Source organism: Fukomys damarensis, unplaced genomic scaffold (genome assembly GCF_012274545.1).
Source record: "Fukomys damarensis isolate Sample0158 unplaced genomic scaffold, DMR_v1.0_HiC HiC_scaffold_19, whole genome shotgun sequence".
Lineage (NCBI taxonomy): Eukaryota > Metazoa > Chordata > Mammalia > Rodentia > Bathyergidae > Fukomys > Fukomys damarensis.
The window spans coordinates 6569734-6583736 of NW_022900931.1; the positions used below are offsets into that span (position 1 = coordinate 6569734).

Here is a 14003-nt window from a genome sequence, read left to right on the forward strand (position 1 = left end):
TCAGGAGGCTGAGGCAGGAGGATCGCTGTGAGTTTGAGACCAGACTGGGCTGTGAGTTCCAGTTCAGTCGCAACTACATAGTGAGACCCTGTCTCAAAAACAAACAAACAAACAAACAAACAAAATAAATAAATAAAAGAATAAAATTTGGACCAGAGATTTAGCTCAGTGGTGCTGCCACCTGCCTTTCAAGCACAAGATTCAGAGTTCAATCCCTGGTACTTAAATAGATAAATAAAAATAAAATTCAAATCAAGTTGCAAGCGCAAGGTCCTGAGTTCATCCCTGGTACACCCCCACCACCATTTTTTTTTTTAAAGCACGGCGTGTTATAGAAAACTTCTGCCAAAAATGTCAGACTTCTTTGTAGCTAGCTGACACCCCAGATTCACATGACAGTGGCTGTGTGACTTTCCTAAGCCATGTAACTCTGACTTTCCCAAGGTCACAGGAAAATTCAAACCCCAGTACTTAAGGCAAGGCCAGACTGAGAAATGTATTTAAAGTCTCAACCTCTCTCATTTACCTTCTATAGTTATATGCACAAAAATACATATTAAAAACCAGAGAGTAAACACAGCTTTTCAAAAATCTTCCCTTCCATTTTCTTTTCTTTGAGACAAGTGTCTGGCTATGTAGCTCAAGCTGGCCTTGAGCTACGTAGTCAGGCAGGCCCTGAACTTGTGGTGATCCTCCTGCCTCAGTCTCCTCACTGTTGGGATTACAGGCAATGTGCCACCATGCCTGGTGTTTGTTTCTTATCTTTCTCCTCAGTAGGCAGTAGAGTTCAGCTCAGCACTGTTCTCAGGCTATGGAAACTCAACGGTGTTCGCAGTGTTAATGCCAAAGAGAAGCAATGCAGTGTTAGCAGCTAGACTTCAGAATCAGAATAATGCAGGTCCAAATCACTTCTGCCAACAACTAGCGATCAAGTCCTATGCAAATTTAACTTATTTCATCAAATATATAGCACTTAGTAGGAGCCAGACAGGGTTCTAAATATTCTGTAACTATTATGTGATTAAAACTGACATCCTATGGTATCTTACAGATGAAGAAACGGGAGAAGGTGAGTAACTTGTTCAAAGTAACAGCCACTCAATATTAGAGCCAGGACTCAAACCCAGGCAGTCAGATGCCAGAGTCCTTGCTAGTAATCATTATACTGTATTTCCTCTCTCATTTGTCTATAAAAAATAACAGGTCTGCCTTATCCCACAGTCATGAGCTATTACTGGCACACAGTAAGATAAAGATAGCTACTTTTTTATTTTTTGGTACTGGGGATCAAACTCAGGACTTTGTGCTTTCAAGGCTGGCAATGGAACTACTGAGCTAAATCTCCAGCCCCATAGCTACTTTTAGTAATAAAAAAGTAAATGATACCCATTATTTTTATTTTTTTTTTTTGGTACCTGGGATTGAACTCGGGACCTTGCACTTGTGAGGTATAGCCATTCTTAATGGCAACAGTAATAGCCATCATTCTATCATTTGGCCCACTCAAGGGCAGAAAAAAATTATTTTGGCTGAGAAATATATATACCCAAGGCTCTCTGCCATAGACATCAAGATAGAGTGGACAAGCCAGGTGTGGTGGGGCACACCTGTAATCCCACTTTGGGGGTCTGAGGCAGGAGAACTGCAGTGAGTTTGAGGCCAGCCTGGAATACATAGAAAAAGGGCGGGGGGGCTGGATTTAGCTCAGTGGTGCTGCAGCCTGCCTCCCAAGGTCAAGAACCTGAGTTCAATTCCCAGTACCTAAATAAATAAGTAAATAAATAAAGAGTGGACAATCTATGAGAGCAAGGTTTGTTTTCTTTGCTTAACAATGTTTCTAGAGCAAGCAGTGGCTGTTCAGAAAATATGTGGTGAAGTAGGAAAACTGCATTGGTAGGGTTCAGCAGACATGACTACCATAACTTTTCACATGCATCTTAACACAAAAGAGGCAAACATGGAGATTTTCAGTCAAGGTTAGCTGATCATTACTTGAGTCAGCCTGGCTATCTAGGCACTGTTGTAATTCAAAGTGAATATGTAATACTGTTCACTCATCTTAGATAAATGAATGTACAAGTAGACCTGAATTTTAATCCTGACTCTGCTTTTGGAAGTCATCCAGGTTCTCAAGATCATGGATTCTCCACCTACAAAAAGAGGTTAAACTACGTGGTTGTAAACATACTCTACTTGCTCAGCACATTAAAGCAATCCAGGTACTTAATATTTATTTAATAAAGATCAGCCCCAACTGATAATGGAATGAATACACGGCTCAAGGTCACAGGACTAGGGTGGAGCAGGAACTACACCCCAGTTTTCTTTTTACACTATTCTAACACTTATACTTTCTAAAATCCTTATCAGTTAAAAAAGGAACATGATTGATTCCTTTCTTCCAAGCTCAATAAGTCACTTATCATATCCAATAATCTTGCCTGACTCCAGTAAGACATAAGATAGCAGGAAAAGAAGAAACAAGTATGTCCACATCATTAATTTTGAGACTCAAAAGACGTGAAGAGATAAATGGGTACAAGTTCCTTGTGTTTTCTCAGAATTGAGATCACAAGTATTTTCAGATAAATGCTTGTATGGTTTAAATTTGAGCAAAGTGATGAAAATAACTGCAAGTAACAATGCTTCCTGAAGACTGCCCAAAGGTTCTTTATTAATTCTATAATCAAAATCTATGACACTTTACCCAAAAGAGTCACAAAGGTAATTGTAAAAGCTTGACACAGAATGTCTACAGATATTTGCTTTATTTTTATTAACAAAATACACATTTCACATCGAACTTCTGAATATAACACCTTGTGAGGTTAAGTTAGGGGTGAAACAACTCCTGACAGTCAACTTTCCAGATAGCTTATTATAGTAGAGTCAAGGTCAAACTGTTGAGTCTCCTTGCCCTCCCTTCTAGTATTTGAACAGCAACTAACTCCAAACCAACTAACTCCTCCAAATATTCCATTCGGTACTCTCATAAACACAAGCAACCATACTCCGAATCAGAAAGTTCTGGGAGGACAGGCTGATATGAATAAAATGAGGGCTTAAAAGGATTACCACGCGGATTACAGAAAACTTCGAAGATAACCTGACAGCTGGAACTTTACATTCTTGCAGTTTCATCCCCTACCAAGTGGGAAAACTCATCTGTTTCCTAAGGTGACTAATCAATCAAACGGTATTAGAAGATATGAAAAGTCCTGAAATCGGGTGCTAGTAAGAAACGACTGTTACTGTTTTCAGCATCGGGCACACTCCCACTCTCGGCTCTGGGTTCCGCAGGGTCCTTTAAAAGTGGTACACGGTACCTACCAGCTTCTCCAGACTCCAGGTCTGGCAATCGTAGATGTAACTGGCTAGCAAGTCTCTGTTACTAAGAGATGAGAACTGAAGACTTCAGGCACCGGGCCTTAAGGGCTCAAAAACCACTGCGCCCCCCCACCGTCACCTTGTCCTCACCTTGAGGAACAGAAAGACACCCTAGAGGAGAGAGTGGTTCTCAGAAAGGAAAAAGAAGTGCCCCTACTCTTCTCCAGGCCGGAACTGCTCAGACACAAGCTTGTCGTGGGGCGGAGACAGGGCCCAGAGAGCTGAGTACCAGGGACGCCTTGACCTAGGGCAACGGAGGAGCGGGGAAGGGTGCTGGGACCGCAACCCGCACCTGCACACGAAAAATCCGCTAGACGTTGGGCCGGCCCGATTTTGCCTCGCCCAGCGCCGCAGGCACGGGAGGAAGCACCCCGCCCCCGTAATCCAGAGGGCCCTGAACTCGCTCACCTGCAGCCGGGTCACCAGGAGACTGTAGGGCGCCATTTTGTACACTGACAAAGATGAGGTCGCGTGAAAGTGACGTTGCCAGCGGCGCCTTTAAAGGCTCTGGGAAGAGGCGTGGCTTGAAGAGCGACGCGTCGAGGCCAAGGCGAGGCCTCCCTAGGGGCGACAGAGCCCTCCCCAATGCGGTGGGCGGAGCTCTTGAGAAAGGAACTAACTCGTGAGAGGAAAAAGAACAACATACAAAAAATTTTGTATGGCCGGGGATTTAGCCCAATGGTGCTGCCTCGTACCTCGCAACCGCAAGGTTCTGAGTACGATCCCCCACACCAAAACAGAACAAAATTTGTAGAAACACATCAAGACCAAGAGTTCACCCAGCACAAAAATACTTGAAGATTACACGAAACAAAAATGTTTTATCTACAAATAAGTTCTGGTTGTCTATTCCTTCCAAATCTGGGAAAGTACCTTTTAAAACCTTTTGCACCTGCCAGGACCCGGCTGTCCAGCCGCGTGGAAACTCGCGCGAGAACTACAGGGATTTTAATGCAACGATTGTGCAGGCTGATGGAAGCCTTTAGAACCAATCATGGCGACCTGGAGGCAGGATTCCATAGGGGTTAAAGATCGGAAGGAAGTTACCGGGACTTCCGGTAGCCCTCTTGGGTAGGAGTTATGGCTAAACATCATCCCGATTTGATCTTCTGCCGCAAGCAGGCTGGTGTTGGTGAGACGGCGCCCTGATCCGGGCTGTCTGGGTTGAGATGGTGTGGACCAGGGGTTTCCATAGTATCCTTAGGGCTTGCCTTGAGGACGCCACATTTCCCGCCTCACGGTTGCTGGGTATTGTAAGAGCGCGCGCGTTCGTGACCTCTGATGCAAGGGCGAGGGTGCGCGTCTGGGTTTGACCTAGAGAAACTCAGATTGCCTGAGAACTGGGAGGAACTTCAGGAGGGTGACCCTAGCATCAGGTTTGGTTCAGGTGTAATCTGAGGTTGAGATGCCTGACCTACCGGGCTCCCTGCCTTCTTTGCATCTGTCCCTACCTTTAACTAAAAAATGTACTTCCCCCGCCTCGTCAAAAACCTTAATTGTAATTGTACTGTTTCCCTTCTTTGATTTTTTTCAGCCATCGGAAGACTGTGTGAAAAATGTGAGTGGAACACACCCTCCCAACACCCCACCCGTTCACTTCAGTTTTTGTGAAGCCAGCAAGGGAGCATTTCCAGAGTAGATATACCTAGAAGTACATGGATGTGGAATGCCAGCGACCAAAGCCTCCATCTTTTCTTTCCAACTTGTGCATTTGAAACACTTAGGTTTGAGAAAATCTCGAGCTTTGGATATGCAAATTGCCAGAGTAGCATGAACCTTTCTAGCGTGTGCGTTGAAGCACACAAGTACACACACATTTTGCCAGCAGTTAACATAGAATTGTGACTTTCCAAGCCGGGCGTGGTAGCGCACACCTATAATCCCAGCGCTTGGGAGGCTGAGGCAGGAGGATCGCTGTGAGTTTGAGACCAGCCTGGGCTACACAGTGAGACCCTGTCTCAAAAAAAAAAAGAACTGTGACTTCCCAGGTGCTGTTCTGAGTCCTTTACATATTCTAGTTGACTTTTTTTTTTTTCCTTTACCGTACTGAGAATTCAACACAGGGCATTTACACTGAGCCACACACCCTGCGGTTTTTTGGTTTTTTTTTTTGAGATAGGGTCTTGCCCAGGCTGGGCTCGAACTTGTGATCCTCTGCCTTAGTCTCCCAGAATGCTGGGACTACAGGTGTGCACACAAAACCTGGCGCATTAATGTGTACTGTATGTGTTGAGCAGATTGAGATGGATGCTAAATATGTTTTGTGATGCCAGAGTCGAAGAGGGTCACAGTCACTGTGTGAGGGTGACTGGTATATTTTCTCATAGAAGAAAGGAAGCTAGTGAACCTGAGTCCCTTCTCTTTTCCTTATAGGTGATGGCAAATGTGTAATCTGTGACTCCTATGTGCGTCCCTGCACCCTGGTGCGAATATGTGATGAGTGTAATTACGGATCTTACCAGGGGCGCTGTGTGATCTGTGGAGGCCCAGGAGTCTCTGATGCCTATTACTGCAAGGAGTGCACCATCCAGGAGAAGGATGTAAGTGTACACAGAGCGCTGGGGACTGAGGCAGGAGGAGCGCTGTGAGTTTGAGACCAGCCTGGGCTACACAGTGAGACCCTGTCTCAAAAAAAAAAAGAACTGTGACTTCCCAGGTGCTGTTCTGAGTCCTTTACATATTCTAGTTGACTTTTTTTTTTTTTCCTTTACCGTACTGAGAATTCAACACAGGGCATTTACACTGAGCCACACACCCTGCGGTTTTTTGGTTTTTTTTTTTGAGATAGGGTCTTGCCCAGGCTGGGCTCGAACTTGTGATCCTCTGCCTTAGTCTCCCAGAATGCTGGGACTACAGGTGTGCACACAAAACCTGGCGCATTAATGTACTGTATGTGTTGAGCAGATTGAGATGGATGCTAAATATGTTTTGTGATGCCAGAGTCGAAGAGGGTCACAGTCACTGTGTGAAGGTGACTGGTATATTTTCTCATAGAAGAAAGGAAGCTAGTGAACCTGAGTCCCTTCTCTTTTCCTTATAGGTGATGGCAAATGTGTAATCTGTGACTCCTATGTGCGTCCCTGCACCCTGGTGCGAATATGTGATGAGTGTAATTACGGATCTTACCAGGGGCGCTGTGTGATCTGTGGAGGCCCAGGAGTCTCTGATGCCTATTACTGCAAGGAGTGCACCATCCAGGAGAAGGATGTAAGTGTACACAGACCTTTCATCTGACCTTTCTTCCTCTTACTGTATCATACTTTGCTATCCACAGCAGTGTCCTCTGGTCTCTGGAGATTACTGTATTCAGCAGCTAGTTACCTAGGTTATAATTTCTTTAAGCTCTATGAGCCAAACTGGATGTTGTCCAATAAAGGGCAGTTATTTTGCATCAAGGACAAAAGATGGAACAGAAGCAAGTCTTTGTCAACACCAGCAATTTGGAGAGCCCGCTCTCTGTGCCTTTGATGTTTCTTTGTGATTTTTCTCATTCAGAAACATTCTGCATTTGTAAGTTTGTAACACAGTGCATAGTGTATAACAGCCATTCCGTGGCTCTCATAGATCTACGACTATTTTTCTTTTTCTTTTATTTATTTATTTTTTGGTACTGGGAGTTGAAGTGAGGACCTTATGCTTGCAAGGCAGGTGCAGTGCCACTAAGCTAAAACCCCAGCCATAAATCTACTACTAAGGACTGTTGGGATGGGTGTGGTGGCAAAATTGAATTTGGCATAATTCAAGTTCATTTCAGCTTTAAGTGGCTGAAGAAGGTCTTTATTTGACATTGCAGAGTTGCTTGTGGGTCTTCCTCATGTTTTTGCTCTTATATAGTGGCATTGCCCCCTCCCTGTCCCCACCTTGGTATTGGGGATTGAACCCAGGGCCTTCTTGCTGAGCTGCATCTCCAGCCCATTTTTTGTTTTTTATTTTGAGACGGTCTCACTGAGTTGTCCATGCTAGGCTGGAACCTTTGATCCTCCTGCTTCAACCTCGAAGAGTGCTGGGATTATAGGCATGCACCACCATACCTGACTTGTCTACTTATTCCGTTCCTGACCCAAAGGCCAAGAGAGGGGCCTTGGGTAAGTGCCAAAGGCACGTTTTACCCTTGTTCTTTAAATTAATACAGCATCATCGTGGGGGAGCTGGAGGAGAGGAGGACCATGAATCAGCTTGTTTTCATCTTATGACCAGAGGAAGTCTGCTTTAGTCCCACTCCCTCTAGGCAAACAGAGAGTATATGGGTGGTTATCTAACCTAGGATAAGGCAAAAAATACATACATAGTTCTTCATACTCCCATTAGCAAAGAATAGGTCATTTGGACATGCTATCTCCCTCATTCCTCACAATCACTTGGTTAAATAGGGATGATTATTATTATTATTATTATCTATCTCATTTTTATGGGTCTCTCCTGACCAATAAGTGGCAAAGCCAGCCTGGTTAAACCTTGTGTCTCCATTATACCATGTTGTCCTTTCGTAAGTCCTTTCGAGTGTGTACCGTGGTGAGAAAAAATTACCCAGTCACCTCGGCAGTCTTTGTGGAGATCATGGACCAGACAAGACTTTCTAAACTCATTGAATCTGTTTAGGAAAATGAGAAGAGTCATAGATTAAGTAGCAAAAATGTGATTTCAATTGGTGATTGGAACATCCTGCTTTGCTTTGCTTTTGGTACTGGGGATCAAACTCGGAACCTTCCGCTTGCAAGGCAGGTGGTGGAACCGCTGAGCTAAATCCGCAGCCCACATCCTGCTTTTCTTAGCTCTGATTTGCACTTACCTTGACTGTCCTATCATATGCTGTGTTCTACAAGTGTGGATCTGGCCCCTGAGCTAGATTACACTCTTTCAGGGGAGGGACCTTGGTTCTTGTATTTGTCTTTCCTTTTCCCAGGTCTTGGTACAGTGCCTGACTTCTAGGGCAAGCATGGTACACATTTTTGGGGCTTCTGCTTTGCGTTATCTATGAGAGTATCTATGCTGATACAGAGTAAGTGTTGGCAGTTACAACTGCTAGTCTTAAAAGTAGTGAAGAGAAGGAATGAACAAATCTTAAACTAGCCAGAGTCCATTTAAGGACAACACTTTCTTAAACTTCTGCACGGTTATAGCTAGAGTTTTTAGCTGGCATAAGCTTGCAACCAGAGAATGCTTAATAAATGTTAATTGCCATCTGACTTGTCTGCATGTGGTGTGTGACCTGGTATCTGTGGATCCTCCGGCTTCATATCTGTCTCTGAGAATTATTCTAGATGTCACTTCCCCCAACTTCACATTATACAGGAATGTTCTGAGGATATTTGAGATGACATCTAACACACATTTACCCAGCACTAGTTTCCAAGGAACACAAAGCAGTCCAGTGACATGATCTAGCCTCTCATCCTTACAGATCATCATGTAGATTAAAGGCCCAAGGCATTTTCCTATGCAGAAATCTTCCTACAACAAAAGCCACCCCCATTATTCTCTTCTTCCTGCAGTTTGCATGATTTATAAGGGAATTGGGCCGGTAAGCTAAGCTAGGTGTCCTCATTTATAGTTCTCAAAGCCACAAGAACGATCAGGAGTCTGGGACAGTAGCTATGAATGGCGGTACCAGTGGACAAAGTTGTTTCTTATGGTGCAGCACCATGCTAATAACCTTAACCCGTAAATCCTTTATTCCTTTTTTGGCCAGGGGTGGGGGACGGGACTAGAGATCAAACTCAGGTCCTTGTGCTTATGAGGCAGGCAGCTAAATCTCCGGTCCCCTTTATTCCTTTAACTTGGCATTTTCCTCATCTCTTCCCAACCAGAGTAAGAAAAATAGCTGTTTAACTTTTTATTTTGCGGGGTTTTGTTTTTGTATTGGAGATCAAACCCAGGGCCCTCATAGTGAGCTACATCCTCAGCCCCCCTTTTTAATATCGAGATAGGATCTCAGGAAGTTATTGCCCAGACTGCAATAAAAGTTGTGATTCTCCTGCCTCAGCCTTCCAGATTAGAATACAAGCATCTGCCACCATTCCTTGCTACCTTTTTATCGTTGTTGTTGTACCAGAATCTTTGCAACAAGCTATAGCCTTAATCTCTTTATCATTTTATTTATATTTATTTATTTTTTAGAAAGGTCTCTCTAAGTTGCCCATGCTGGGCTAGAACTTCTGATCCTCTTGGTGCTGGGATTACAGGGGAAAGATTACAGGATGACAGGTTTGGAGGGGCAGACCTTGGATTGTATCTTAGTGGTAGAGTGTACACACAGCATGCATGTGCCCCCAGGTTTAATGCCCAGTACTCCAGAATAAACAAATTTTAGCCCTGCTGAGATTACATTACAGGAGTGAGCCACCACAGTGGGGCTCCTAGCTTGGTAATGTCTGGCAGTACGGGGTTTTGAACCCAGGCCATGCTAAACTCATCGTAGCACCCCCATACACACATGAAATGTGTGTGTATGTATGTGTGTAGTCCTGGGGATTGAACCCACGGTCTTAGCACTAAGCTACATCCGCAGCCTTTTTTGGGACAAGGTCTTGCTAAGTTGCCCAGGCTAGAATAGAACTTGGCAATCCTCCTGCCTCAGCTTCCCAGAGTACTGGGATTACAGGCGTGCACCACTACACCTGGCTCTTTTTAATTTTTACTTTGAAACAGAGTCGCAGTAAGTTGCCCAGGCTGGCTTTCAGCTTTAACCCTTCTACTTCAAGTAGCTGGAGTTACAGTCATTTGTTACTGCACGTGGCTGTCCATTTCTTGTTTTGTTGCTTATGGTCTTTGAGACAGGGTCTTGCTATGTACCCTAGGCTGGCCTCGAACTCACAGCAGTCCTCCTGCCTCAGCCTCTCAAGTGCTGGGATTACAGGTGTGCACTACCACGCCTGGCCTCCAACATTTCTTTTTCTTTTCTTTTCTTTTCTTTTCTTTTCTTTTTTTTCTTTTTTTGGTGCCAGTGATCAAATTCAGGACATTGTACTTACCAGGCAGGTGCTATGCTGCTGAGCTACATCCCCAGCTCTCTCCAACATTTTTTTTTTTTTTTTTGAGACAGGGTCTCACTATGTAGTTGAGTGTGACCTGGAACTCACTATGTAGCCCAGGCTGGTCTTGAACTCACAGCGATCCTCCTGCCTCAGCCTCCTGAGTGCTGGAATTACAGGCATGTGCCACCATGCTCGGGTCTCCAACATTTCTTAACAGTCCTCCCAACTCGGGGACAACCAGGAAACTCCTGGAAAACATGTAAGAAAAGAACAAACAGGCATTTAGGCAGTGAAATAAAGAAGCTGTGAGTGGGAGGAAATGGTAAAGCCCAGGAAGCCAGGAAGAGCTAGAGTAATGCCTTGGTTTCCAGCTGCTTGCTTATTTTTGCAGTGTGGGGCCTAGCTGTGGAAACTGCTGATTTTGTTTGGGTAGTTTCTTCTAACCAGAAAGGCTGACTACGTCGGGGGCTGTTCCAAACATGTCTGTGGAACCATTTCATCCTTTTAATTTTCTCAGGTAGGTTCTCCCATTGTAGTCATTTTGCATGTCACTAAACAGAGGTTCAGTGACCAAGGCCAGGTCCTTCTGTGAGTGAGGACGGAGCTGTGCAGGTCCCTGCCGCCTGGTGCCTTCCAGCAACCTCTCGGGCTCTGTAAATCTGTCTGTAAACCCCATTCTGCCACAGGCTCTTGTCACCAATGAGGTATATGGGAGGGAGAGGTGATGAGTCAGTGAGAACAGTTGAAATTTGTCATCCAGCATCTCCAAAGAGTTCAGAGTACTGCTGTGTTTTTGTGTGTTTTTTTTGTTTGTTTGTTTGTACCAGGGATCACACTCAGGTCCTTGTGCTTGTGAGGCAGGCACTGGAACCACTGAGCTAAATCCCTGGCCCTTGTTTGTTTGTTTTTGAGACAGGGTCTCACTATGTAGTTGAGACTGACCTGGAACTCACTGTGTAGCCCAGGATGGTCTCGAACTCACAGCAGTATTCTGCAGGAGGCTGAGGCAGAAGGACTGCTTTGTTTAATAAAATGGTTACTTAGGCCAGGGAGAAGCAGTTCCCTTTGTTTTCTGGAAAATCAGACGATGTCACTGTGTGCCTTGTACAAAACTTTTTAGACCGTGCTGATCTCAGCTCCCGAAAAGAATTCAGGTGAAGAGAACAGGCCTGCACAGGCTTTCTAGCTTCAGCTTCCCTGGCTTTCTTCCATCTCCCCCGATCAGCAGATGGCGTCATTGGTCCCACGGCAGGCTTCCCAGGGCCTTCATGAAACCATTCGGGCTCACAGGCTGTTGGGGCAGCTTGTCATTTCCAGTCAGAGAGCAGCCGTCAGCAGCCAGGGCTAGCACAGGAGCGCTATTCCCCCCCACCCCCGGGCTCTTAGAATGCACCAAATTAATGACACATCATACCCAGGATTTATAGTACTGAAAATGCAAAATATTTCCTGGCATCTTCAGGTTTTCCCCTTTTGTGTTACTCTCTCCTTGGGACAGTATAGGAAGATTGGAGGGCCTAGTCTGGAGATCCTGATAACCATTTCTTGGTTGGTTGGTTTATTTGTTTGTTTGAGACAGGGTCTCACTATGTAGTTGAGGCTGACCTGGAACTCACTATGGAGCCCAGGCTGGTCTCGAACTCACAGCGATCCTCCTGCCTCAGCCTCCCGAGTGCTGGGATTACAGGTGTGTGCCACCATGTCCAGCTTGATAACCGTATCTTAATCTCTCACTTGAAGAATATCCTTGGGCATGAGTTTCAGATTCATTTCATTTGGGGACAGTGGCACTTGTCTGTAATGCCAGAGCTCCAGAAGCTGAGGCAGGAGGGTTGATGAGTGTTCAAGGCCAGCTGGGGCTACAGAGCAAGCATTTTAGATTCTGTCTCATCTGTGTGTGTCTACAGTAAAAGTGTGCCGAGAATCCACCATTCTAAATGTAATTCCACTGGATAGAGAGCAGCCAGACCCTGCAGATGCTCTTGTGTGTTTTGTCACATTTTGGGGCAGGTACCAGGGATCAAACTCTGGTCCTTGTGCTTGCGAGGCAGGTGGCAGAACCACTGAGCTAAATCCGCAGCCCTGTGACATCTTTTATCATTAGTGCATATTGGTTATAGAGGTTAATGGGTTTCCTTTTGGCAGATCTATACATCCATGTAATATACTTTGATTTGTTTTTGGTACTGGGGATCGAACTCACATTGATTATTTTAGGTGTTTGATAAATCCTTGATGACAAATCAAGTAGAGTAACTGGAAAGATAACTAAACCATTAGCCCAATAGTTATAAAATGGTTGTTGAAAACTCCCCAGAGAGCTGGGTGGGTGGCACACGCCTGTAATCCCAGCACTCTGGAGGCTGAAGCAGGAGGATCACTGTGAGTTCAACACCATCCTGGGCTACACAGGGCAGTCTGAACTAGGTAGTGAGACCCTGTCTCAACGTCCCCCACCAGTACTCCCAAGAGAGGGATGGAGCAGGGCCAACTGATCTGAGCCTCTTAGTTAAGGAGCTGGGGATGTTTGGATGTGTGTAGAAACACATTGGTGTCATTTTTTCTTTTGGGGAAGTAGTGCTAGATATAGAACCCAGGGCCTAATACATAGTAGGAAAGAGCTACACCAGCAACCCTTTTTGAATGTGAGGGTCTTTGAATGGGTGACTGGTTTAGCTTTGTTCCTCCTAAGTTTTCTCTTCAGTCCCTCTGGATTGAGGCTCAAAGACTTACAGTTCTTTTATTCTGTTTCCCAGAGAGATGGTTGCCCAAAGATTGTCAACTTGGGGAGCTCTAAGACAGACCTCTTCTATGAACGCAAAAAGTATGGCTTCAAGAAGAGGTGATTGGCAGGTGGCCCCTGCCTCCCCCATCAAGCCGCTGCAGCTGCCAGAAAAGACACCCACAACCTCCGCAGAGAGAGCTGGGCCAGCGCCTCCCCATTCCTGCCTGCCAGTGTCTGCAGACTCCCCCTTCCCCTCCCCTCTCCCCAGTGTGGGCTGGGTGGGCTTGGAAGAGGATTCTTCCCAGAGCACCCTGGCTACCCGGGAAAAACCGATAGATGAGTTCGTTCATGTTTTTTCTTAACTCTGGAGAAGCAAGGCTCTGTTCTCCACATTGATGTGTTCTCTACTCCAAGAGCTTCTTAGCAGGAGTCCCTTTCAGTCATGTGATGGGGGCCGGCAGACCGAAGCTGTCCCCCTGGTGCCCAGCATGTCCCTCAGCAGCTCCGATGACATTTGTCTTTGATGGCCCTTTGGGGTGTGGCAGGGAGCTATCAGAACAGCAAAGGTGACACAAGCATTCGATCCTGTAACACCGTGTGGTGCGGATTTCAGTTATTTTTCTTCTGAGACGTTGGAAACCCTTTCTGTTGCTATTAATAAAGTTGGTGTTTATTTTCTGGTAGTCACTTTCCCTGTGTAACTTAACAGTAGGAATTTGTTTTAGTCATCCAAGAATTACTGGCTCAAAATAGAGGTAGTGGGATTCACGAGTACCTTGCTCGAGAAACCCCTGGAATGAATTCAGAACCATCCGTGTCGTCAATGGGAGGTAAATCAGTCGTTTTTAGAAACTTTCCCTTCCTATCCAATTTGAATTTTGCGCTGAAGAGATGGCTGACAGTCCTGGAGAGAGACA

General features: G+C 45.3%; 2 protein-coding genes across 4 annotated transcripts in view; one reads left to right on the forward strand and one right to left on the reverse strand.

Annotated features, from left to right (window-relative positions):
- Positions 1–4318, reverse strand: part of Aco2 (aconitase 2) — a 42616-nt gene extending 38298 nt beyond the window's left edge. Inside the window, exon 1 of one of the 2 annotated variants that reach the window (XM_010634461.3) lies at positions 4261–4318. Coding sequence is in view for 1 of the 2 variants with exons in the window: in XM_010634460.3 (XP_010632762.1) it covers positions 3796–3831 (36 nt within the window). In the remaining variant the exon portion in view is untranslated. Of the gene's footprint in view, positions 1–3795; positions 3895–4260 lie in introns of those variants that run through there. The other variant, XM_010634460.3, reaches the window with a different exon arrangement.
- Positions 4319–4371: 53 nt separating this feature from the next.
- Positions 4372–13769, forward strand: Phf5a (PHD finger protein 5A). Of its 2 annotated transcripts, XM_010634464.3 has the most exons (4): positions 4372–4519; positions 4922–4945; positions 5761–5927; positions 13118–13769. In XM_010634464.3, the coding sequence occupies exons 1-4, from the start codon at positions 4468–4470 to the stop codon at positions 13205–13207; spliced, it is 333 nt and encodes a 110-aa protein (XP_010632766.1). In that variant the 5' UTR covers positions 4372–4467; the 3' UTR covers positions 13208–13769. The 2 variants fall into 2 exon arrangements, 1 of the variants encoding a protein (XP_010632766.1); XR_782272.3 differs by lacking the exons at positions 4372–4519; positions 4922–4945; positions 5761–5927 and adding an exon at positions 6412–6594 and having other exon boundaries at positions 13118–13179.
- The last annotated feature ends 234 nt before the right edge of the window (positions 13770–14003 follow it).

What these genes read in the sequence shown, in the direction of transcription:
- Phf5a (XM_010634464.3), top strand. Translation starts at nt 4,468, where the DNA reads ATGGCTAAACATCATCCCGATTTGATCTTCTGCCGCAAGCAGGCTGGT. An exon ending in CCGCAAGCAGGCTGGTGTTG is followed by an intron (nt 4,520 to 4,921) that starts GTGAGACGGCGC and finishes GATTTTTTTCAG; the next exon opens with CCATCGGAAGACTGTGTGAA. An exon ending in GCACCATCCAGGAGAAGGAT is followed by an intron (nt 5,928 to 13,117) that starts GTAAGTGTACAC and finishes TCTGTTTCCCAG; the next exon opens with AGAGATGGTTGCCCAAAGAT.